The sequence below is a fragment of the Ornithorhynchus anatinus genome, chromosome 3 (assembly GCF_004115215.2).
Source record: "Ornithorhynchus anatinus isolate Pmale09 chromosome 3, mOrnAna1.pri.v4, whole genome shotgun sequence".
Taxonomy (NCBI): domain Eukaryota; kingdom Metazoa; phylum Chordata; class Mammalia; order Monotremata; family Ornithorhynchidae; genus Ornithorhynchus; species Ornithorhynchus anatinus.
Genome location: NC_041730.1, coordinates 131,790,823 through 131,816,673, shown reverse-complemented (window position 1 = coordinate 131,816,673; position 25,851 = coordinate 131,790,823). Strand labels below are relative to the sequence as shown.

General features: G+C 47.7%; 1 protein-coding gene across 1 annotated transcript in view; it reads left to right on the top strand.

Moving 5' to 3' along the window:
- LOC120638261 overlaps positions 1-22,226 on the top strand; it is a 66,351-nt gene extending 44,125 nt beyond the window's left edge. Inside the window, exons 18-29 of the mRNA XM_039911334.1 lie at positions 367-684; positions 1,753-2,058; positions 3,028-3,408; positions 3,733-4,047; positions 6,278-6,595; positions 12,622-12,690; positions 12,779-13,093; positions 14,729-14,761; positions 15,314-15,451; positions 20,706-20,858; positions 21,361-21,496; positions 22,014-22,226. Of these exons, the coding sequence (XP_039767268.1) occupies positions 367-684; positions 1,753-2,058; positions 3,028-3,408; positions 3,733-4,047; positions 6,278-6,595; positions 12,622-12,690; positions 12,779-13,093; positions 14,729-14,761; positions 15,314-15,451; positions 20,706-20,858; positions 21,361-21,488 (2,474 nt within the window). The 3' untranslated portion in view covers positions 21,489-21,496; positions 22,014-22,226. The remainder of the gene's footprint in view (positions 1-366; positions 685-1,752; positions 2,059-3,027; positions 3,409-3,732; positions 4,048-6,277; positions 6,596-12,621; positions 12,691-12,778; positions 13,094-14,728; positions 14,762-15,313; positions 15,452-20,705; positions 20,859-21,360; positions 21,497-22,013) is intronic.
- Positions 22,227-25,851: the final 3,625 nt, after the last annotated feature.

The window sequence follows — 25,851 nt, the reverse complement described above, 5'->3', positions numbered from 1 at the left end:
AGCCGATGCCCAGTGAGTTTAGGTGACTTCCCCAAGATCATCCAGCAGGCCAAGGGTGGAACTGGAGCTAGAATGCAGTTTTTTTGACTCCCAGTTCCGTATTCTTTCCACTAGCCTTGCTATCTCTGAATTTAACAAATGTTAATGAGTTGTAAAGACTTTCCACTTTCCAAAGATTTCAGAGACCACTCTGTTAAGGAACAATTGGTGGCTTCTCTCTAGCCCAAGACGAGGGAGACCGAGGGCTAGATTGGAAAGAAGGCAATGGCGGGCACAAAGGAATTTACATCAGTCCACTATATGGGTCCCCCTAGGCCCTGACATCACATATGCTCATGCCTCCCCAACCCCGTCTTGTCTCTGCAGGGCACCGGGAGGTGCGCCTGGTGGGCGGGGATCACCGGTGTGCAGGGCGCCTGGAGGTGAGGCGGGGCCTGGAGTGGGGCACGGTCTGCCAGTCGGACCTGGACCTGGCCACGGCCCACGTGGTCTGCCGGGAGCTGCATTGCGGAGCTGCCGTATCCATGCTGAGGGACACTGGCTTCGGCCAGGGGCCGGGCCCGCTGTGGACCCAGGAGACCTTCCGCTGCCAAGGGAATGAGTCTCTCCTGTTCCACTGCCCCCGCGGGCCCACGCGGATGGAGCCCTGCTCCCACAGCCGGGATGCCACCGTCCGCTGCTCAGGTGAGTCCCTCTGACCCGATACTTGGGGATGTCTGAGTGTCTGGGTCTCTTCCCCTGGGGAACGTGATTCTTCAAGGTGATTGCTTTGTCCCCGGATGATTCTGGTTCCCTTTATCCCTGCTGCCCTGGGATTGTGCCACTGACTTTACCCAACTAAAGTCTCCATCATTTTACTTCATCTATAAAATGGGAATTAACATTGAGAGACCCATGTGGGAGAGGGACTGTGTCCAACGTGATGATCTTGTATTTACCCCAGTGCTTGGAACATAGTAGGTGCTTGGCAAGTACCACCAACATCATCATCTTCAACTCCAGTAGAAGCTTAGTCTTTAGACAGTAAGCTCAAGTAGGCAGGGAATGGGTTGACCAAATCTTATACTGTACTCTCCCAAGCGCTTTGTACAGTGATCTGCAAACAGAACGTGCTCCATAAATACCACTGATTGATCAGTGCATGAGCAATATCATAGCAGGATCAAGTCATCACACACAGAAATGTAAGGAGGAATGTCTTGGCTACTCACCCAGGGCAGTGGAGGGGAATTTTCCTTAGCAGAGGGTCTCTTTATGTCTGTCACATGGATTGTAATGATTTCAGGAAGTAGAAACCCTTGCTTCCTCTGGGATGTCTCCTGGTTAAACACTTCTCTACCTCTAGAACCAACCTACTCCCTGTGCCTCGCTCTTGTCTCTCCTGTTCCCGACCTCTTCCTCACACCCTCCCTCCTGCCTGGAACTTTCTCCCCCTTAACATTTGTCAGGCCACTAGTCTCCCCATCTTCAAAGTCCTACTAAAATCACATCCCCTCCAGGATGCCTTCCCTGATTGATTTCTAATCTCTCCACTTTATGTCTTCATCTTATATACCCTATTGCTTTCCCCTACTCATTGTTCTTGAATATTGATTATTGTTCTTGCCTCTTGGGTTGACTCCTCTGAGCTCTGTGAGGGAAGGGATCTGGTCTGATTCCATTGTACTCACCCAAGCATTTAGTGCAGTGTTTTGCACATGGTAGGCACTCAGTAAATACTGATGGATTGATGTGATTGATTGTCCCCTGCAGAGTACAGGCTGGTGAACGGCAGCAGCCGCTGCAAGGGGCGAGTGGAGCTGCAGGTTGGGGGGTCTTGGGGCTCCCTGTGCGCCACCCACTGGGACCTGGCAGATGCCCATGTCCTCTGCCGCCAGCTGGGATGTGGGCCGGCACTGGCGACCACGGGCAGAGCATCCTTCGGGGTGGGAGATGGCCCTGCCTGGACCGACGCCTTTCACTGTGCGGGGACGGAGCCTCATCTGTGGAACTGCCCAGGCAGTGCCCTGGGAGCCGCCGCCTGCCCTCCCAACCACGTGGCCACTGCCATCTGCTCCGGTGAGTGCCAGCCTAGGGCAGGTTCGGTAGGTGGGAGGACCAGCCTGCAGACCTGGGGGGGCCTGCTCTGTCCAGCCATGGGGTGAGGGGAAGGAAGGGTGCTCAAAGCCCAGGAGCCTAGTTTATGTAGTTTATGATTGTCCCTTCTGGCCAGGAACAGGAGAAGCTCATGTGTGTGTAGACCCAGAGAAAATCTGATATTGGATTTTCCTCATGTTATTTGTTTTGGGCTGACCCATAGCCTCCAACCCCACCCTATCCCCAACCACCATCCATTCTCCAATGCTGAAATAATGCAGGCAGACCATACTCCTTCTTTGATTCCTTAGACTAGTTTTAGTCTTACTGAGAACTTCTGGAGTTTAGGTGGTCTGAGACGGGCCCAGGGCATTGTTCCAGAGGCCAGTGTGGGTCTGGTAGTGTCTAGAAGTGTGAGTATAAAGGTCTAGAAACATCTGGAGGAAACTGACTATCCACAGAAAGACCCCTGGAATCTCTGGGTCTTTGGAAAGGTCCAGGTGTGATTTGGGAGAAGGCGGGTTATTGACTAGGCTATTAAGGGGTGCTTCCAACATCTACCCTCTGGTCTCTTCCCTCCAGAGTGGGTTTGGTCTGGAATGGATTGGGTGGAATTCTGAAGTTTCCAGTGAGGTTGCTGTTGGAGGCGGAGGTGGGTGTGAGTAAGGTGAGGGAGAATGATGGAGGATTATGACACTGTCCACCTCTGCTTGGCATGTTTTCCCCTCAGCTGCATTCTGAGAAGTGAAGCTAATCAGAAAATGACTTCCTCGGGAACGAGGCTCCCATCACTCTTCACCCAGTTTGGCTTGCAGGTTGGGGACTCTTCCGTTTGTTCCCACAAAACTCTGTCCGAAGAACTTAGTCTTCAAGATGATTCTACTAAGAGAAAGCTCTTCAGGTTGAGTCCACTGGTCCCTCAGTCTGGGCCCCTGTTTCGTTTCCCCACAGGTGAGTCAGCGGAGACGCTGCGGCTGCAGGGTGGGCAGAGCCGGTGTGACGGCCGCGTAGAGATCTCCCTGAGGGGCGTCTGGGGCCGGATCGTGGCTGAGGCCTGGGGCCTGGCGGAGGCCGGGGTGGTGTGCCGACAGCTGCGCTGCGGAGAGGCCCAGAGAGCCTACAACCTTGATCCGGTGGCCCACGGCCCAGAGATGACCACTGGCCCAGAGGTGACCAGCGGGACAGAGGTGGCCCCCAGCCCAGAGGTGACCCCCGTGGGACTCATTGCCAATGGCTGCACTGGGAATGAGTCTCACCTGACCCAGTGCCGTGTCTCCACCCCCCTGCCTCCTCTTGTGGGGACGGCCTGGGACGTGGGCATCATCTGCTCTGGTGAGTTCCCACCCAACTCCTGGCTCTGCCCCTGGCCCCACCTTGCCATGTCCCATCCACGCCCCACCCGGCCACACTCCTGCACTTCTGCCCTCCCATATCTGGCTCCTGGCCCCACCCCCAGTCATGGTCTACCCCCCATTCTCACCCTGAGTGTGGTTTCACTTTGGCCCAACCTTGGCATGGTCCCATCCCCACTCCCACCCTGGGCCCTGGATTCAGCTCAGACCCACCCCTGGCTCTGGCCCTCCTCTCCTCCCCTGGCCCGGTCCCCAAAGCTGGGGACAGGGAGCATCTTGGAGCATCATGGGTCTGTGCCCACAGAGAGCGAAGGCCTGCGTCTGGCAGGCGACCTGGGCCGCTGCGCCGGGCGGGTGGAGGTGCTCCACGATGGGCGCTGGGGGACGGTCTGCGATGACTCCTGGGACCTGGCGGACGCCCAGGTGGTCTGCCGGCAGCTGAGCTGTGGTGTGGCCCTCGGGGTCCTCGCCTCAGCTGGGCACGGAGTCGGGACGGGGCCCATCTGGCTGGATGAGCTGGGCTGCGCGGGAAACGAGTCTCGCCTCTGGCAGTGCCCTTCCATGGGCTGGGGCCGGCACGACTGCCACCACAAGGAGGACGCCGGTGTTCTCTGCTCAGGTGGGTCCCTGCGTCCCTTGTCCACCCCAAGAATTTAGGGACCTAGCCCAGTTGGGTGGTGCCACTGCCATGCCCCCCCCCCCCCCCACTTCACCTCCCCTCAGCTAAGCCGTCTTTTCTTCCCTTTCCCTCTGCTCCTCCCCCTCTCCCTTCCCCTCCCCTCAGCACTGTGCTCATTTGCTCAATTGTATATATTTTCATTACCCTATTTATTTTGTTAATGAGATGTACATCACTTTGATTCTATTTATTGCTATTGTTTTTGTCTGTCTTCCCCGATTAGGCAGTAAGCCCGTGCTCTTAGTACAGTGCTCTGCACATAAATACTATTGAATGAATGAATGAATGACAATGGAAATTTGCAATTTTATCTCGTGTTTTGCATAACAAGATCTAGGGGAGAATGTCATCCATGACGGTGATGTAAAGGGAAGGGATAGAAGGATAGGCAGGGAGAAAGCCAGATACTGGGGACTTCTACAGGGAGAAAGCAAGATACTGGGGCTCTCTATCAAGTTTAATGGTAACCTTGACCAGCCAAGGGTGCAGTAGAGCAGTGAAAATGATCAATCAAGTTCAGAGAATTTAGGTACTCACCCTCCAACTCAGCAACCAATCAATCAATCAACCAGTGGTATTTATTAAGCTTTTAATGTGTAACAAGCACTTGGGACAGTACAACACAGAATTGTTGGTAAACTTGTTTCCTGCTCCCAAAAAGCTTATGGACTAGAGGGGGAGAAAGACAGAAAAGTAAATTATGGCTAGGGATATAAATGCTGTGGGACTGGGGTGATTATCAGAGTGCTTAAGGGAGTTCAAAGTCAAGTACTTTGCCTACACACAGGGGAGGGTGGATAAGGGAAATGAAGGGATATTTCATTATATTCCTTTCCTTCCTCTACTTGAAACTTATGTTATTGCCTGTCTCCCCTGTTAGACTGTAAACTCTTTTAGGGAAGGAACTGGATTGATTTAATCTGTTGTGCCATCCGAAGTGCAGAGAGCAAACACTCAATAAATACTATTGGTTGATTAATTGATTGACTTCCAGTTGTTCAGTGTGGCTTGTTTGTGTTTCAACACAGTGATGCAGGAGATGTCTACTTTCTGGGTTTCTCAGAGAATTCAGACTTCCATGGTATCTCCTCCCTCCAAGGTTCCCACCTCAAGCCGACCTGCTGGGTTTAAATTTGGACTTGAAGTCATGTGGAAAGTGCACGGGCCTGGGAGTTAGAGGGTATGGGTTCTATTCCCATCCTGTCAGTTGCCCTCTGTGCGACCTTGGGCAAGTCACCTAACTCCTCTGTGTTGTAATTCTCTCATCTATAAATAACTGTGGTATTTGTTAAGCGATTTCTGTGTGCCAAGCACTATACTAAACACTGGGATTACAAGCAATCCCTGTCCCATTTAGGGCTCACAGTCTCAACCCCCATTTTACAGATGAGGTAATTGAGGCCCAGAGAAGTGAAGCGACTTGTCCAAGGTCACACAGCAGACAAGTGGCAGAGACGGGATTAGAGCCCATAGACCTTCTGAGTCCCCGGGCGGTGCTCTATCCACTAGGCCATGCTCCTTCTCCAAATGTAAAATGGAAATTCATTTCCTGTTCTCCTGCCTTCTTCAACGGGGAGCCCCACATGGGATAGAGACTGTATCTGACCTGCTTATCTTGCATCTAACCTTCATTCATTCAGTCATATTTATTAAATGCTAACTGCTTGCAGAGCATTGTACTAAACACTTGGGAGAGTACAAGAGAACAGTAAGTGAACATATTCCCTGCCCACAATGAGCTTACAGTCTACAATGCTTAGTCCAGTGCTTGGCACATAGGAAACCCTAATCCCTCCTTTCCTCTTCTCCCACTCCCTTCTGCGTCACCCTCTTGCTCCCTTCATTCCCAGCCCTGTAGCACTTATGTACATGTCCCTAATTTATTTCTATTAATGTTTGTCTCCCCCTCTAATGGTATCTCCCACTCCCCTCTTGTAAGCTCGTTGTGGGCAGGGAAAGTGTCAGTTGTTAAATCGTACTCCCCCAAGTGCTTAGCGCAGTGGTCTGCACACAGTAAGCGCTCAATAAATACAGTCGACTGACTGACATGGGTTTGTGTCAGAGGTTAACACAGTGGTTGAACGATGGCTGAGGCCCTTTCTGTTTGACTTTCCGGTTTGGGTCTGATGGCCTGTGGTCCCAGAACACGAACTATCTCCTCTCTCTGCAGAATTCACAGCTGTGCAGCTGGTCAGCAACAGCCACCTTTGCGCCGGGCGGCTGGAGGTCTTCTACAATGGGATGTGGGGCAGCGTGTGTGGCGCGAACCTGAGCGATGACTCGCTGGAGACCGTGTGCCAGCACCTGGGCTGCGGAGAGAGTGGCCGGCAGGACTGGAGCTCCTCTTCGGGGACTGGGCCGGGATGGTCCTGGCTGGATGGCATCCTCTGCCGGGAACAGCTCAATGTGTCCCTATGGTATTGCCCCTCTCCGTCTTGGCACTGGCACGCCTGCCCTCCGGGAGACGAGGTCCAGATCTGGTGTGCAGGTGATTGGTCTGTCTCTTTTGGGGGGTCCGGGCTGGGCCGGGTGCAGGTGGTAGGCGGGCGAGATGGCACTTGAACTTGGGAAAGTGGCAAGCTTCTCTCTGCCCGAGTCCAATCCTAATGGTCTGGGGCAAAAGGGGAAGCAGCATGGCTTGGTGGCAAGAGCACAGGCTTGGGAATCAGAAGACATGTGTTTTACTCCCGGCTCCACCACTTGTCTGCTGTGTGACCTTGGGCAAGTCACTTAACTTCTCTGTGCCCCAGCTACCTCATTTGTAAAATGGGTATTAAGACTGTGAGCTCCACGTGGGACAACCTGATTACCTTGTGTCTATTCCACTGCATAGAACAGTGGTTGGCACATAGTAAGTGCTTAATAAATACTATTATTATTATTATTATTGTTGTGATTATCCTAGGGCCCCCCAGACTATTCAGACAGACTTGGCATGAATGACATCCTTTCATCATGTGCACTCAGCATCAAACAGAAGCTCCTCACCATTGGCTTTAAAGCACTCAATCCCCTTGTCTCCTCCTACCTCCCCTTGCTGCTCTCCTATTATGATCTGGGAAGCAGAGGGAAGAATAAAGTGGAGTGGGAAGAACAGGAGGCAAGGAGTTCAGCCAGGAGGCTGATACAGTAATCAAAGAAGGATAGGATAAGTGCTTGGACTAATATAGTAGCAGGTTTGTATGGAGAGGAAAGGCTGGATTTTAGCTATGTTGTCAAGGTTGACCTGACAGGATTTGTTGTGAAGGTCGATCTGACAGATTTAGTAATGGATTGAATATGTGGGTTGAATGAGAGAGAAGGGACAAGGATAATGCTGAGGTTACAGGCTTGTGAGACAGGAAGAATGATGGTACCAACTACAGTGATGGAAAGTCACAGGGAGGGCAGGGTTTGGGCGGGAGGATATGAAGTTCTGTTTTGAACATATTAACTTTGAGGTGATGGGAGGACATACAAATAGAGGTGTCTTGAAGGCAGAAAAAAATGAGAGACTGCAGAAAGGGAGAGAGATCAGGGTTGGAGAAGTAGGTTTGGGTATCACCTGCATAGAGGTGGTGGTTGAAGCCATGGGAGCGAATGAGTTCTCCAAGGGATTGGGTGTAGATGGAGAATAGAAGGAGACCTAGAACTGAGTCTTGGGGGACTCCCACAGTTATTCATTCATTCATTCAATGGTATTTATTGAGCCCTTACTGTGTGCAGAGCACTGTACTAAGCGCTTGGAAAGTACAATTCGGCAACAGAGACAATCCCTACCCAACAACAAGCTCGCAGTCTAGAAGGGGGAGACAGACAACAAAACAAAACAAGTAGACAGGCATCAATAGCACCTAAATAGACAAATAGAATTACAGATATATACACATCATTAATAAAATACATAGAATAATATATATGTACAAATATACATGTGTGGTGGGGTGGGGAAGGGGGTAGAGCAGGGGGAGGGAGTAGGGGCGACGGGGAGGGGAGGAGGTGCAGAGGAAAAGGGGGGCTCAGTCTGGGTGTTAGGGGGTGGGAGGCAGAGGAGGAGCCCAAGAAAAGACTGAGAATGAGCAGCCAGAGAGATAGAAGGAGAACCAAGAGAGGACTCAGTGAAGCTGAGTTTGGATAATGTTTCTAGGAGAAGGGAGTGGCCACCATTGTCCAAGGCAGTTAAGAGGTCGAGGAGGTGCCTGGGAGAGTACAATATAACAGAACTGGTAGACATGTTCCCTGTCCACATTGACCTTACAGTCTAGAGAGGGAGACAGACATTAAACTAAATTATGGATAGGGACATTAAGTGTTATGGGGCTGAGGGAGGAGAGAATAAAGGGAGCAAATTCAGATACACTGTTCTGCACAGACTAAGTGCTCAATGAATTACACTGAGTAGAAGCCTAGCTCATCTCCCTTGAGAAAATGAAGCAAAATGGCCTAGTGGAAAGAGCAAGTACCTGGGAATCAGAGGGCCCGGATTCTAGTCCTAACTTTCTCCCTTGTCTGCCGTGTGATCTTGGGCAAATCACTTAACTTCTCTGAGCCTCCGTTCCTCTGGAAAATGAGGATTAAATTAAATCCTCCTTCCTCCTAATTAGACTGTGAAATTCAAGTTGGGGTCATGAACTGTGCCTAACCTGGTTATCTTGTATCTACCTCAGCATTTTGTACAATGCCTTGTACATAGTAAGCCCTTAATCAATCACATTTACTGAGTGCTTACTATGTGCAGAACTCTGTATTAAGTGCTTGGGGTGGGGTGAATATCAAATTGTTAGAGGGTTTACATCTAAGTGCATTGGGGTCACAGGAGGGAGCAGGAATAGGGGAACTGAAGGTTTAGTCAAGGAAGAAGATTAAGAAGATGTGATTTTTAGGAGGGCTTTTAAGGTAGGGTGGTTGGTGATCTATCAGCTGTGAAGGTGGAGGTAGCTCCAGGCCAGAGGTAGAACACGGGCAAGGGGTTGGCGGTGAGATAGATGAGATTGAGGTACAGTGAGTAGGTTGGTGCTCGAGGAGCAAAGCATGTGGTTTGGGCTGTAGGAAATCAGAAACATAAAGTAGGAGGGGATGAGCTGATTGAGTGTTTGAAAGCCGATGTTAAGCTTTGTTAGATGTGGAGATGGATGGGCAAGCCCTGGGCATTCTTGAGTAATGAGAAGATATGGATTGAACAATTTTTAGAAAAATGAACAAGGCAACAGAGTGAAGTTTGGATTGGAGAGGGGAGAAATAGGAGGTAGGGAAGTCAGTGAAGCAGGAGTCAAGACAGGATAGGATTAGTGTCTGGATCAGTGCGGTAGCAGTTTGGATGGAGAGAAAGGACAGATTCTAGTGATAATAATAATAATTACTCTGGTATTTGTTAAGAACTTACTATGTGCCAGGCTCTGTAGTAAGTGCTGGGCTGGATACAGGGAAATCAGGTTGGACACAGTTCTTGTCCCACATGGGGCTCCCAGTTTCAATCCCCCATTTTACAAATGAGGTAACTGAGGCACAGAGAAGTGAAGTCCCTTGACCAAGGACACACAGCACACAAGTGGCAGAGCCAGGATTAGAACCTTAGACCTTCTGAGTCCGGGTCCGTGCTTTATCCACTACACCAAGTTGCTTCTCCAATGTTGTGAGGTAGAATTGATACATTTGGTAGGCTCTGAATATGTGGGTTGAATGAGACAGATGAGTCTTAAATAATGCCAGTTATGGTGATGTGGTCTATAGTGATAGGAAAATTGAAGGAGGACAGGTTTTAGGTGGAAAGGAGAGGAGTTCTGTTTTGGAGGTGTTAAGACTGAGACGTTGCTGGTATTTGATGTTAAGTATGGCACATTAGCCTGGATGGAACTGCCCTAGGAATGGGATTGCTGTTGATCCAAATGTTCCAGTCTTAATAATAATAATAATAATTATGACATATGCTAAGTGCTTACTATGTACCAGGCACTGTACTATGTGCTGGGGTGTATACAAGCAAATTGGGTTGGATATAGTCTCTGTCTCACGTGGGGCTAACAGTCTCAATCCCCATTTTACAGATGAGGCCCAAACAAGTGAAGTGAGTTGCCCAAGGTCACACAGCAGACAAGTGGCAGAGGGGGAATTAGAACTCATGACCTTCTGATTCCCAGGCCCATGCTCTAGCCACTACTCCATGCTGAAGATTGCACTCTGTAGTTATTCTATAGAATTTTAGATTTTTCTGAATCTTGATGCCTCGTTGATGTCACAACTCTAGTCAGTTCCACTGGGGTTGGTTCAGTCTTCTTAATATAGTTTCCATTTCTTTGTCCATCTGTGCATCACTGAACACCATGCTGCCTAGGCAACATAATTCAATTCATAATTCAGCTGTGTCACTGGTTTGGTTAAGAATTTGTCTGATACAAGCTGGTACCTGACCTCGGTTTTCTCAGGCAAGCTAACAGTCCTCAGACATTTATCAATTCTATAAAATGGTTCGTAACCATCAGGCTGTCTACCTGTGTACATTTCATAGGGAATAAGAGCTCCTGTCTTGAGCAATTCAAGAAGTGTGAATGATATTCCCAGGCTGTTGGCCGGAAAAGATTTTACAGGGGATTGGAATCATATTCGGATTCCAGCTTTCACGTTCCTCCTAGTCCTCTGAGGCTGCACTACTGAGACCCCCAAGTAACCCCCATAATGACTGCCACCCCCACTCACCTGCCTGTCAGCTTATCATCCAGACTTGCCCCTCACACCCCAAAAGGAGTCATCACCAGATACGGAGCACAGGGAGAGGAGGAGCAGCAGCAGCTGGAGCAGACGAGAAGAGGAAGTTGTACCCCTGGGCCATTCCGCTTTTCCAGAATTCACGCCTCTGGTCCTAGTGGGGCCTCTCCTTCCGGTGCTCTTGGTAGAGGCATGAACTCCAGTGAGTTGCTGGTGGATCTGGCCACCAAGTCTCTTCTCTCCTCCCCCATCTCCTTCTTACTTTAGAGGAGACTGGTGGGAAGTAGCCCGGCGGTAGCCAAAGTTGGGGCACTTGCAGCCTTGGTTTGAAACACCCTCTATGAAAGTCAGGAGTAGAAGTGGTAGTAGAATTTATTAAGCATTTCCTGGGTGCACAGTGTACTAAGCGCTGGGGGAGGGTGCATATGTGAGAAGTAGACACTGTTCCTCCAGGGTCGCAAAAACACTTCATAATAGCAATAATAATAATAATGATGGTATTTGTTAAGTACTTACTATGTGTCAAGCACTGTTCTAAGGGCTGGGGCAGATACAAAGTAATCAGGTTGTCCCATGTGGGGCTCACAGCCTTAGTCCCCATTTACAGATAAGGGAACTGAGGCATAGAGAAGTGAAGTGGCTTGTCCAAAGTCACCCAGCTGACAAGTGGTGGAGCCAGGATTTGAACCCATGACCTCTGACTCCCAAGCCCATGTTCTTTCCACTAAGCCATGCTGCTTCTAACTTCATCCTACTCCAGCCCAGCCCTCACACTCCTCTTTAGGGTCAGCTTACTCACTGTGCTCTGGTCTCACCTATCTCGCCACCGGCCCCTGTCCCACGTCATTCCTCTAACCTGGACCTCCCTCCTCTTCCATATACACCATACCATCATTCTCATTCATTCAGTTCATTCATTAAATCATATTTATTGAGCGCTTACTATGTGCAGAGCACGGTACTAAGACCTTGGAAAGTTCAATTTGGCAGCAGATAGAGACAATCCCTACCCATCAACAGGCTCACAGTCTAGAAGGGGGGAGATAGATAGCACAACAAGTAGACAGGTATCAATGGCATCAAAATAAATAAATAGAATTATAGATACATACACATTATTAATAAAATTAATAGAATAATAAATATGTACATATATAAACCAGTGCTGTGGGGCGGAGAGGGGGGTAGAGCAGAGGAAGGGAGGGGTTCTCTCCACCTTCAAGGCACTATTAAGATCACATCTCCTCCAAGAGGCCTTTCTTGATTAGGCCTTCTTTGGCCCAGTTCGTTCTCCCTTCCGGGTCATCTAGGCACTTGTATCTGTGACCATCAGACATTTGGTATTTGCCCAACCCCCAGCCAAACAGCACATACATACATATCTTTGAATTATCTATTATCAATTACTGATTTATTCAAGCCGATGTTTCTCTCCCCCTTGAGACTGTAAGCTTGTTATGGACAGGGAGTGTTTCTGCTAATTCTGTTGTATTGTACTTTCCCAAGTGCTTAGTACAGTGTTCTGAACATAGTAAGAGCTCAGCAAATGATGATGATAGTATTTTTTAAGCAGTTACTATGTGCCAAGCACTGTTCTGAGCACTGGGGTAGATACAGGGTAATCAGACTGTCCCAAGCGGAGCTCACAGTCTTCATCCCCATTTGACAGATGACGGAACTGAGACACAGAGACGTTAGGTGACTTGCCCAAAGTCACACAGGTGATAAGTGGCGGAGCCAGGATTAGAACCCGTGACTTCTGACTCCCAAGGCTGTGCTTTTTCCACTTAGCCATGCTGCTCGATCGATTGATTGACTGATTGATCTCCACAGGAAAGACAGAGAAACCACTTGGAAAAGCTGGAGAGGCCCTGAACTGCTCCGACTCCGAAAACTGCACAGGTGGGTGTCTCCCCTCTGTCCCTCCTTCCTCTTGGCCACCCAAAGGCTCCTGGCGTGGGGGTGAGATGGACGGGGTTGTCGTTTGCAGCACAGGAGAAAGTGCGTGTGCGGGGCGGTGAGGACGGCTGCTCGGGGCGCGTGGAAGTGTGGCACAGAGGGTCCTGGGGTACGGTGTGTGACGACGCCTGGGACCTGGCAGACGCCCACGTCGTGTGCCGACAGCTGGGCTGTGGAGAGGCACTGGCAGCTCCGGGAGGGGCGGCCTTCGGCCCTGGGACGGGCACCGTCTGGCTGGACGAGGTCCGGTGCCGGGGCAGTGAGGCCTCTCTCTGGGACTGTCCGGCCAACCCCTGGGGCCAAGCCGACTGTGGCCACAAGGAAGATGCTGCCGTCAACTGTTCTGGTCAGTGTGGGGCGGCCCGTTCAGAGGGTTGGAGAATTACTCATTGGTATAAGGTTGCCTGCTGCTGGACACCTATCTGCCTGGGTGGTATCTGTGGAGCAAATAGGGCACGTGGCCAAACAGCTGGCTCAGAGCACCGCATTGGCCTTCTGTCCAGCCTTGAGGTGGATGCTGTAGTAGGGCATCAACCCCCAGATTTGGCCTGACCTTTGTGTCATCTAGGGGTTCAAGACTTGGGAGTCTGGACACACTCTGCTCTAGAATGTCATGGTTCAAAGTGGCCTAGTGAAAAGGGTACAAGCCTGAGAGCCAGGAGTCCTGGGTTCTAATTCCGACTCCACCACTTGCTTGCTGTGTGACTTTGGGCAAGTCACTTAACATCTCTGCCTCAGTTCCCTCATCTGTAAAATGGGCATTAAATGACTGTTCGCCCTCCCCCTTAAACTGTAAACCCCCATGTGGGACTGTATCCAACCTCAGAGCTTAGTACAGCGTTTGGTACATAGTGAGCGCTTAACAAACTCCACAGTTATTCTAACTCTAATCGATTCTCTTGGCTGAAAGGCTTGGTACAACCCAGCACCTGCCTCGCCTTCACAGAGTCCCCGGCGTCTAACAGATTTTCTGTTTCAAGTGTTTAGTAGCGTGGTCTACATACAGTAAAGCATGAGGTGCTCAATAAATACCTCAGAGGACACTGATGACACCGAGGACTGCCGCAGATTCTAACCCAGAGACCAGGCCTCACTAATAATAATAATGGTTATTATTATTATGGTATTTGTTAAGTGTTTACTATTACTATCCAAGCACTGTTCTAAGCACTGAGATACAAGTTAATCAGTTTGGACACATTCTCTGTCCCACATGGGACTCACATTCTTATCCCCATTTTATAGATGAGGTAACTGAGGCCCAGAGCTTGCCCAAGGACACTCAGCAAACATGTGACAGAATAAGAACCCAGATCCTCCTAACTCCCAAGCCCGTGCTCTATCCACTAAGCCTTGCTGCTTCTCACTCGCGCACCTTTCCTGGGTGCTGCCTCCTCGGGGGGCCGAGGCCACTGCCTGACTCAATACCAGGCCCAGCTTCAGTAGCCCAGGGCCCCCGGGACATCCTTTCTTGCTTCAGTCTGACATTCGTTCTAGCTCTGGGGCAGTAACCAACCCGACGTGTCTGCTTATTCTGTTGTATTGTACTCCCCGAGTCGGTTAGTACAGTGCTCTGTGCATAGTATGTACTCAGTCAATACCATTGATTAATTGGGGGCAATTGGAAAAATCTCAATGCAGGGCTCAATGCAGGGGGCAGAGGGAGGTTGGTTCCCTCAGGACAGAGGACTCCCACACCTCCCAGGTTAGCCCACTCTCTTCCACCTCCCTGGATGACACTTATACTTGCCACACTCAGCCACAAATTGTTCAGGTTCTGAAGCCCTGGAATCAAAGCCCCTGGGCGGCAGGGCACCCGGAAATCCCAAATTCTAATGGTGTCAAACATGAAATTCCAATTGCATCATGAAAATGGGGTTGGGAATATGGGTGTGTTGGCAAAACTGGATTAGGAAATGCTGGGATCTGCTCTTCTGCTTCTGTTCTTGAGCCTGACCCCTTCTCCTGCTACTCTCTACAGGTGGAATCCAGTTGAAAGCATCCCCCAAAACAGGTAAATCTGCAGTCTCCTACCTGACCACCCCCCCAAAATGTTCCCACAGAATCTGAGGCCAGTGGGCTGGGGGCCACCCTGTAGACTCTTTTGAAGCCTTACCCTTATCTGGAAAGGTGGCCCAGCATCAGCACGGCCTAGTGAATAGACCACAGGCCTGGGAGTCAGAAGGACCTGGGTTCTAATCCTGCCTCTGGCACTTTTCTGCTGTGTGATTGTGGGCAACTCACTTCTCTGTGCCTCACTTACCTCATCTATAAAATGGGGCTTAAGACTGCGAGCCCTATGTGAGGCAGGGACTGTGTCTAACCTGATAATCTTGTATCTATCCCAGCGCTTAGTACAGTGCCTGTCACACAATAAGCGCTTAACAAATACCAAAGATTATTATTACTGATGGACTACAAATCCAGCATCTCAGCTATGGGTTTTCTGTGGTATTGGAGGTTGGATAATTGATGGGACTTCTTCCTAATTGTCTTCGTTTTCGGGGGTGGATGGTGGGTGGTTTTGTGTGTGTGTGTGTGACCATGTGTCTTCATGCACTTTCAGGCCTCAGTGCATTCCCTCCAGTCATCCAAGAGATACTCTCGTCCCCCTGGATTGCCTCCATTGTTCTGGGAACCCTTCTCTGCCTCCTCCTCGCATACCTGGCGATTCAGACATGGAGGACAAATATCCCAAACAGTGGTAAGTGGCCCAGATTCAATACTCCCTTCAAATATCTCCAGACCCCTGTCCTGCACCTAGCTGGGTTCAGATCTTCTTAGGGTCCCTACAGCCTAGAGCAGATCCCCCAACTAAACTCTGTGATGGCCCCAGGGAATTCCCCCCTTTTCTCCCCACTGGCAAAACAGGGGGAATGGGAGTTTCATTAGGCACCAGCAAATCTTCTGTTGGAGAGCTGTGATAGTGAATGCTGGTGTGCCCTGGGCTTCAGACCCTGAAGAACCAAAGGGAAAATGACAAGGCAGGAAAGGGGGGCCAAAAACATAAAGAAAATAAGCAACCAGAACAAACTGCAGCTTTGTTCCTAACTGGTAGGGATAGTTGTCCCTTTTGTAGAAAATGATGCAGGTTGGGTCCTCTCATATCAGGCCAGGGTGGTCTACCAACCCTCGGCACCCCCACGTACACTGCCATCCTACCTTCCGTCATTATCCCATTCAACCCACGAGAAACAGTATGGCTTAGTGGATGCAGCAAGAGCCAGGAAGTCAGAAGGACCTGGGTTCTAATCCCAGCTCTGCCATAAATCTGCTGTGTGATTTAGGTAAGTCGATTCACTTCTCTGGGACTCAGTTACCTCATCTGTAAAATGGGGATTAAGAGTGTGAGCCCCATGTGGGACAGGAACTGTGTCTACCCTGATAATCTTGTATCTATCCCAGAGCTTGGTACAGTGCTTGCTACAGTGCTTAACAAGTTAGTAAGTGCTTAACAAATACCAAAGCTTTTTATTATTGCGTGAATCGTCAACCTGATTAACATGTATCTACCCCAGCGCTTAGAACGGTGCTTGGCCCATAGTAGGTGCTTAGCAAGTACCATAATTATTTATTATTATTAATATTAAGTTCCATATATTGGAGGGTGATTCTGCCATTTTCTGAACTGGAAACTGGAAGTGGTTTCACTACCCTGTCCCTTTGGGAGTGGCCACAGCCTGCATTTGTTTCTTATCTCGGTTTAACTGAAGACTTTATTTCACCAGTAAAGAAGCTCTGTGACCTCATAGACATACCCCACGAGGCCGCTGAGAGAGGCAGACAGAACCACTTTCTTTACAGCTGATAGCTGGGAAACCCTATACCCAAGGGTCTCATTAGCAGCCCAGACCTTACAGTCATCCCTGCTTCATGGTCACTACACTGTCCTTCAAGGCACAGATAAGTGATGTCCCTCACTTCAAAACCTTGTTGAAGGCAAACTCCTCCAAGAAGCCTTCCCTGACTAAGCCCTCCTCTCCTCCCACTCCCTTCTTCACCGCTATTACTTGCTCCTTCATCCTTCCTGTCACCACAGCATAGCCCATATGTATATATCTGTATAGAACTTTTATTTATTTATTCATTTATTTATTCATTATTTATCTATCTATATCTATCTATCTATCTATTTTTATTAATGTATACTTCCCCCTCTAGACTGTGAGCTCATTGTGGGCAGGAATTGGTCTGCTGTTATTTTGTATTCTCCCGAGTGCTTAGTACAGTGCTTTGCACATAGTAAGTGCTCAATAAATCCCAATGAATGAATGAATGGAAGGTAGATAAAAGATATAGAAAACAGAATTCAAAAGTTCAGCTTGGTCTGGGGACGATTACCAGACAAGGTGGGCTACAGCAGTTTGTTCAGCTCAATACTGAGGTGTAAGTCTACAAGGCTCTACAACCTTCTACATGGCCGGGAGACCTGGACTTTCTGCAGAAAGCCTAGTCAGCTCTTTGACCGGTTTCATGAGGATCACTCGTGGACCATAATCGACAAAAAATGTCAGGGCAGGGTTACCAGTGATGGAGTCTGGACGACAGCTAGTGCACCCACATTAAAGGAATGATTCTTGCAGCAGCACAGCTCCCCTGGGCTGGTCATGTTCCCAAGCAGCTTCTGTTTGGGGGACCGTGCAACCAAAGAGGTTGGAAAAATATCATCCCTAGACATGGGAAAAAGCAGTCTCAAGCAGTGTGACCTATCAGTGACCTATCAGTGACCTGGGAGACCCTTGTGGCAGATCAACCAGGCTGGTGGGCAGAGATGGGAGAAGGATGATTCTCCTGGGGTAAAGGAGTCTGCCCCTCTAGACCGTAAGCTCATTATGGGCAGGAAATGTGTCTGCTAATTCTGTTGTACTCTCCCAAATGCTTAGTACTCTGCACATAGTAAGCACTCAGGAAATACCATTGATTGATTAATTGATGGCTTTTTTATGGTACTTAAGTGCTTACTATGTGCCAGGCACTGTTATAGGCGCTGGGGTAGATACAAGATAATCAGGTTGGGCACAGTCCTTGTCCCACATGACACTCATTGCCCTAATCCTCATTTTACAGATGGGGTAACTGAGGCACAGAGAAGTGAAGTGACCTGCTTGAGGTCACCCAGAAGTCAAGTGGTGGAGCTGGGATTAAAACCAAGGCCCATGCTCTATCCACTAGGCCACACTTGTTTATTGCATGAAGAGCACTGTATTTAATGTTTGGGACAATATCCTTCAACAGAGTTAGTAGATGTACTCTCTGGCATCAAGGAGCTTATAGTTTATGGGGGAGACAGATATTAAAATGGATTACATATAGGGAAAATATTAGAGTTTAAGAATATTTACATAAGTGTCATGGGGCTAGGGTGACTATCAAAGTGTGTAAAGGGTAAATAGCCAAGTCCACAGTTCACGCAGAGGGGAGGGCAGAGAGGAGAAATAAAGGGCCGGGTCTGGGAAGACCTCTTGGAGAAGTTGTGATTTTAGTAGGGTTTTGAAGGTGATGAGAGTGGAGGAATGTGGACAAGTGGTCGGTGGTGGAATAGATGAGATCAAGATACAGAGAGGAGGTTGGTGTTAGAGGAGCAAAGTGAGCAAACTGGGTTGTAGTAGGAAACCAGTGAGGTTAGGTAGGAGAAAGAAAAGCGATAGAATGCCTTGAAGTCGATGGTAAGGCATTTCTCTTTGATGTGGAGGTAGATGGGTGATCTTTGGAGATTGTTGAGGAGTGGGGGAGATGTAAAGTGAACATGGTTTCAGAAAAGTGATCTGGGCAGAAGACCAGGATACCAGGAAGGACAAACCCATCAGCTGAGTGAGAGTCCATCTTCACATATAAGCAATGAAGGAGGATGTGCCAGTTTGGCATCAGCCTTTTCATCTACTCTCCCATGAACGGATAGGGCCTTGATGTCAGTGGCATCTGGAAAATGAAAGTCAGTCATTTTCAGGATACCCCAGGTTCTAGCCAGCCCATGATGCCTCCAACCCAGAGAAACAGATCTTGTGGCCTGCCACCCTGACAAGCTAAACCATCACTACAAGATGCCAAAGCAGTTGAATTTAAGGTCTCCCAGCTAGGATTTGGGGATTAATTGTATTTATTGAGCACCTTCTGGGTGCAAGTGGAAAAATTTATAGAAATGACTGAAGAAAACCCTTATGGAGACTTATGGAGAGAAGAATTCAGAGGTGGGAAGAAATGTTCATAAGGGATTGGTCTGCTGCATGGTCCTTGATGCAGACGAGAAGAAGGCTTTTGTGCATCTCCATCAATAAATTCTTCACTAAAGATGAAAAACTGCTATTCAGGCAGCAGCAGGACAAACCTATACTTTGGTAGTCTCCAGAAGTGATCTATTATCATACTACAACTCTAAATTGATTCCTGTTGTGGTGTTGTGCTCTGAATTACTTTAAAAAACATTGAACATTAATTTAGTGATGCCCAGTGTAACTACATATAATATGTATAAGAATTTAATATTATTTTTCCAGAGGTATTGGATGGATCTCAATTCTAACAGGAAAATGTGCCCCATAGTAGCTTTTCATGCTACACACATATTTTCAGGGAAAACATCATGGTTCATCTGTGAAGTACAGGATGAAATTTGAGTTTACTTTGTCTTCCTCTTTAGATTGGGAGTTTTGTGAGAGCAGGGATGATCTTTAATTCATTCTTTTCTATGTATGCTGAGGGTCTATCCAGATCATCAATGTAGAACTTCAGTAATGCATTTTAATGAAGATGATTTGGGATTTATTTGAGAATTTTGCTGTACTTTAATAACCAGAGAAATTGGAATTCTCAGAATGTTTGGGAAAGTTTCTTTCTCTCCCTCTCCCTCCTTGTCATGACGTGTACTATATTTCCAAGAATTATTAGATTTCCAACATCTAATCCTGGAGCAAGATTCTTTGTTTTCCTCCCTGGGAGAATTCTCAGAGTAATGAGACCAGCCAATCCAAATCTCATCTCTTGTTCATTCTTTCCTTTGGAGAGGAGTTTACTGCAGAACTTTCTTTTTTTCTTAGGAGGATCTGTTTTTGTGTCTTATTCTAGTTGCTTAATCTCTCCCCAAAAGTTGCATTCAGTCACATCAAACCACATTTCTGAGAATTGGATTTATTTCATTGACAAAACATTGATATTCTTTCCAATTCCCCTCAAAGATGAGCATTCTCTCTCTGAGGGTATCTATGAAGATATTTTTGGCAGTTCCCTGAGAGTGGATTATGAGGACCCTGAGGAGACTGATGAAAACCTTCTGGGAGAAGAGTATGATGATGTTGAAGAGATTGGGGACAGACAAAATGCAGAGAAGTTGGCCTGTGATGCAGTCTGATATTTGTTTCTGTTACTCTTCCCTTTTTTACATAATATTTTGGGTAGACTATTCCAAACCAGCTTAGGGTTCAATGAACTCAACCTCTTAAAGGTACTGTACTTTTCCAAGCACTTAGTGTAGTGTTCTGCATACAGTAGGCTCTCAATAAATAGCATGGATTGATTAATGGAGATTAATGGTCCATGAACATAACGTTATAATGCTGATTCAGGCTTTGTCTGATATTTTCAGTATCGGTTCACCTGGATCCATTCTTATTGGTGGCTTTCTCCTTCATAAAATGGACCGGATGTTTCTAAGGGAAAATTTCTGCAGTGTCCCTGGGTTGGGGGATAGTCTCATAGGTCTTTGGTTCTATGAATCCAAAAGTAAATAAATTTGAATAAAACTGAGTTTGAATAAAAATGATCCCGACCCATTATTGCCTGATCTCTTATTTACCACACTGTTTCCCTGGAAGAATAAGTCCCTCAGCTATCTCTCTTTGCTGGCCTGGCTCCACAGTTTCTGATCTCTCCCTTTCTCGCATTTCCCATATTTATTTAGGAGCACTAGAAAAGTATCCTTTAATACTGGAGCTCCAGTGGCTAATTTTATCATCTCTCTTCAGTCTCTGAAATCTGTGATGAAAGTTTTCAAATTAGCCACTCGAGAGGGCTTTACAAAGAGAACCAGGAGTTGAAGAATTACCTGATGGAAGAGGAAAAAAAGGAGAATATTGGCAAGGGGGCCAAAGAGGAGAAGCCATTGACTAGTGGCTCAGGTCTGTGTTCTTCCATTATCATTTCTTAGTGTGAGAAGGAAGGGAAAGAGGAAAAAACCTAATGTTAATGGCATTAAGTAAGTGCTTCCTTAGTGCAGCACACTGCATTATTAGTATTATTATTATTGTAGTTGTCATTTTATTATTTTATTACATTTGTTAAGTACTTACTATGTGTTAAGCATTGTTCTAAGTGCTGGGATAGATACAAGATAATCAGGTTGGATGTAGTCTGTATACCATATGGGGTTCACAGATTTAATCCTCATTTTACAGATGAGATCACTGAGGCACCGAGAAGTGAAGTGGCTTGTCGGAGATCACACAGCAGACAAGTGGTGGAACTGGGATTAGAAACCAGGTCCTCTGGCTCCCAGACCTGGGCTCTTTCCACTAGACCACACTGCTTCTCCTCTAAGCAGGAGAGAGTTAAGCTTAGGGTTTGAGAGATTGTCCCAGGGCCTGACTAACCTCACTGCCAATGGTTCCTCTCATCCTTCAGTATTCCTGACTGGGCTGGCAAATATCCAGGAGGATGACTACGATGACTCTGGAAGTGTCCTAGTCTCTCTTGGTGAGCTTCGTTCACCCCTGAAGCAACAGGGAAAGCACCTGGAGGAAAAGAACTAAATTGACAGGTGAGAAAGGGATCCTACCTATGTCCATCTTTGTGGTGTGTGCTTCCTACCTCAGCTTCCTATTCAAAATCGGGTTGGGACCTTGAGTCGTTTTCATGGAGCATTGTTTGAAGTGCAAACTCTGAGGTGAGTGAGTAGACACCAACTGATTCTTAGCTTGGCCCTGACCAGGCTGGAAAGGAAAACCATTTCTCGTTGGCAGTCGCAGCTCCGGGAAGCCAACAAGGATTCATCATTAATTCAGGTTCTATCCATGTTCTAGATCTGACAATCTGTTTCCCCCTCTATCAGACCAAGGAAGGGAAGGGAGGCAGGATCTCTTGAAGCCAACTTTGACAATCATGCTGTCCTGATTGCCCTAATAATAGTAACCAAATAGGGGCCAAGCTCTCTGTGTGTAGATACAAGACAATCACTGTCTCAAAAGGAGCTCACAGTCCAATGGGGGGGAAAAACAGGTGTTTTGTTCCCTTTTTACAGGTGAGGAAATTTAATCCCTTTCTGTTCTTGGTTTAAGGTTGGATTCCAAGTCTCCTGGGACAGTGAAAAGGGACTGATGATGACGATAAAGAATCCTGGGTCAGTCAGTTGTCTCTGGAAAATATCAACAAAACATTGAGTGAAACTGTGAAAATACCCCTCCCACTGTCCATTTGTTCTAACATTCTCGCTAATATCTTCAGGTTCTGCATCTGTGCTTCTTCCTAAATAAATCCTCTGAAAGAACTTCTCTCAGAATCCAGGCTTCTCTTAGCAAAATGTGCACACGTCTACACTTTATGGGGTGATGCTTCTGAGATTAAATCCTGAGATTCAGCCATCAATCTTTCTCAGATTGGTGATTGATGATATGATGATTAGTGATGCCACCCCCCACTGTGGGTGGGGATTTGCAGTCAGAGTGTGACATTTCAGCCATTTCATGGCTGATTCAATCACATGTCTGAGGCCTTTTATGGTAAACAAGGTAAGAAGACAGCAAAATGATTTTGACCAGAAATCTGCAACTGGGACAGCAACTTGGCACCTGGACAGGCATGATATAAGTGGAGTAAATGGGGTTTGACACAAGACAAATTATCAGTCATTGCAAAAGCCATGTTTTCTCCTTCCCTGCCTTCGTAACGCTAAAATCCACCGTTACTCTCCATCCAAATGCTACCATTTAGTCTATTTGGCCTCCCTCTTGACCTCCCTGCCTCCTGTCTCTCCCCACTCTAGTCCATACTTCCCTCTGCTGCCCAGATCGTTCTTCTACAAAACCATTCAGTCCATGTTTCCCCAGTCCTCAAGAACCTTCAGCCATTGCCCATCCACCTCTGCATCAAAAGGAAACACCTTCCCTTTGGCTTTAAAGCCCTCGATCAGCTTGCCTCCTCCTACCTCACCTCCCTGATTTCCCCCTACAATCCAGCTCAAACACATGGCTCTCTAATGCTAACCTACTCAGCACCTCACTCTCATCTCTTTGACCACTGACCTCTTGCCCACATCTGGCCTAGAATGCTCTCCTTCATATCCAACAGATGATCACTCTCTCCATCTTCAAAGCCTTATTAAAATCACATCTCTGCCAAGAGGCCTTCCTCAACTAAGCTTTCATTTTCTCTTCCTCCACTCCCTTTTTGGATCACTCCACTCTTGAACTTGGACTTTCACCCTTCATTCAACCATCCTTCAACTCCACACACTTATGCTCACAACCATCATTTGTTTATTTCTATTAAATGGCTGTCTCCTCTATCATGAACCCCCAGTTCATACTAACCAGAACCTCCCTGGATCGGGGGAGCCTCCCTGACTTGTAGTAGAAGTCAAACCACTCCTCTGATCCACCAAGGTTAATGTGTAAAGTTTCTTACTTAGTTTTACCAACGTGCAAGGGAGTGACCCATACACACACTCACCTCACTCCACCAAGGGTCCAATACCAATCCGTGGTCAAAGGAACCTGTTCTGCCCATGCTTCTACTTCCAAGAGCTGCTCTCCTGCTTCTGCTGCTCTTCTGCTGCCCTTTGCATACTTCTCACGATTCAAAACGAGCAACTTTTATATGCATTAGGTGTCACAGCTGTGGCTTGCCAGGCAGTCACTGATTGGTCCAGGACTGTTACTGGGTAGAACAGGGAGAGAAGGCCACACCTCCCTCCATGCTCTGCCCCCACAGACCAGCAGTCACCTGACCTCAGGTGGAGCCCATCAGTGCCTTCACCAGTCTCTTCCATCTTGCTGTTCATGGGATCACAAATAGCCATAATAAGGCAGCTTGTTATGGACTCACCATATCCTCCTAAAGTTTGTAAACTCACTGTGGGCAGAGTATATGTTTACCAACTCTGTTTTATAGTACTCTCCCAAGGGCTTAATATAGTACTCTAATATAATTGATTGATTGTCCATACTATATCAGTTCCTGCTCTTTGTAATTTATTTGAGATTCTGTTTCCCCCACTAGATTTTAAGGTCATTCCGGGCAGAGATAATGTCTAATCTATTGTATTATCTCAAGTGCTCAATAGAGTGCTCTGCATTCAGCACGTGCTCCATAGATGCTCTTGATTGATCGACTGATTAATTAATTGACTCAATAGTATTTATTGAGCACTTACTTTGTGCAGAGTACTTTACTAAGTGCTTGGGAGAGTACAATGCAATAAACAGTCACATTCCCTGCCCACAATGAGCTTACAGTTGAGACCCAGGGAGACAGACGGTAATACAAATAAATAAAATGACAGATGCGTACATAAGTGTTGTGGGGCTGGAAGAGGGGAAGCTCCCTTCTTCCTCTCCCCGCTCCAGTCTATTCTTTACTCCGCTGCCCGGCTCATCTTCCTGCAGAAACGCTCTGGGCTTGTCACTCCCCTTCTTGAAAACCTCCAGTGGTTGCCTATCAACCTCTGCACAAAACAAAAACTTCTCACTCTAGGCTTCAAGGCTCTCCATCACCTTGCCCTCTCCTACCTCTCCTCCCTTATCTCTTTCCATTGCCCACCCCACACGCTCCACTCCTCTGCCGCCCACCTCCTCACCGTCCCCCATTCTCGCCATCGACCCCTGGACCATGCCCTCCTGCGGTCCTGGAATGCCCTCCCTTCTCACCTCCGCCAAATTAATTCTCTTCCCCTCTTCAAAACCCTACTTACAGCTCACCTCCTCCAAGAGGCCTTCCCAGACTGAGCTCCCCTTCTCCCTCTACTCCCTCTACCCCCCCTTCACCTCTCCGCAGCTAAACCCTCTTTTTCCCCCATTTCCCTCTGCTCCTCCCCCTCTCCCTTCCCATCCCCTCAGCACTGTACTCATCTGCTCAACTGTATATATTTTCATTACCCTATTTATTTTGTTAACGAAACGTACATCACCTTGATTCTATTTATTTGCTATTGTTTTAATGAGATGTTCATCCCCTTGATTCTATGTATTTCTATTGTTCTTGTCTGTCCGTCTCCCCCAGTTAGACTGTAAGCCCATCAAAGGGCAGGGACTGTCTCTATCTGTTACCGATTTGTACATTCCAAGCACTTAGTACAGTGCTCTGCACATAGTAAGCACTCAATAAATACTATTGAATGAATGAATGAACAAAGACAGCAAGTCAGGGCGATGCAGAAGGGAGCGGGAGATGAGAAAAAGTGGGGCTTAGTCTAGGAAGGCCTCCTAGAGGAAATGTGCCTTCAATCAGGCTTTGAAGAGAGGGAGAGGAATTGTCTGTTGGATTTGAAGAGGGAGAGCATTCCAGACCACAGATAGGATGTGGATTAGGGGTTTGCAATGAGACAGGAAAGACCAAGGCACAGTGAGAAGGTTAGCCCTAGAGGAGTGGTGTGTGTGTGCTGGGTTGTAGAAAGAGAGATGTGAGTTGAGGTAGGAGGGGACAAGGTGGTGGACTACTTTAAAGCCAATGGTGAGGAGTTTTTGTTTGATGCGGAGGTGGGTGGGCAACCATTGGAGTTTCTGAGGAGCAGGGTGACATGTCCTGAAGTTTTTTGAGAAAAATCATCTGGGCAGCAGAGCGAAGTATGGACTAGTGTGGGAGAGACAGGAGGCTGGGAGGTCAGCAAGAAGGCAGATAAAGTAATCAAGGTGGGATAGGTTGAATGTCTGTATTAACATTGTAGCAGTTTGGATGGATAAGAAAGGGCAGATTTTAGTAATGGCGTAAAGGTGGGACTTCCAGGATTTAGTGATGGATCAAATATGTGGATTGAATGAGAGAGAGGAGACAAGGATAATGCTAAGGTTACGGACTTGTGAGACAGGAAGGATGGTGGTGCTGTCTACAGTGATGGAAAAGTCAAGGGGAGGATAGGGTTTGGGTGGGAAGAGGAGCAGCATGGCCTAGTGGATAGAGCAT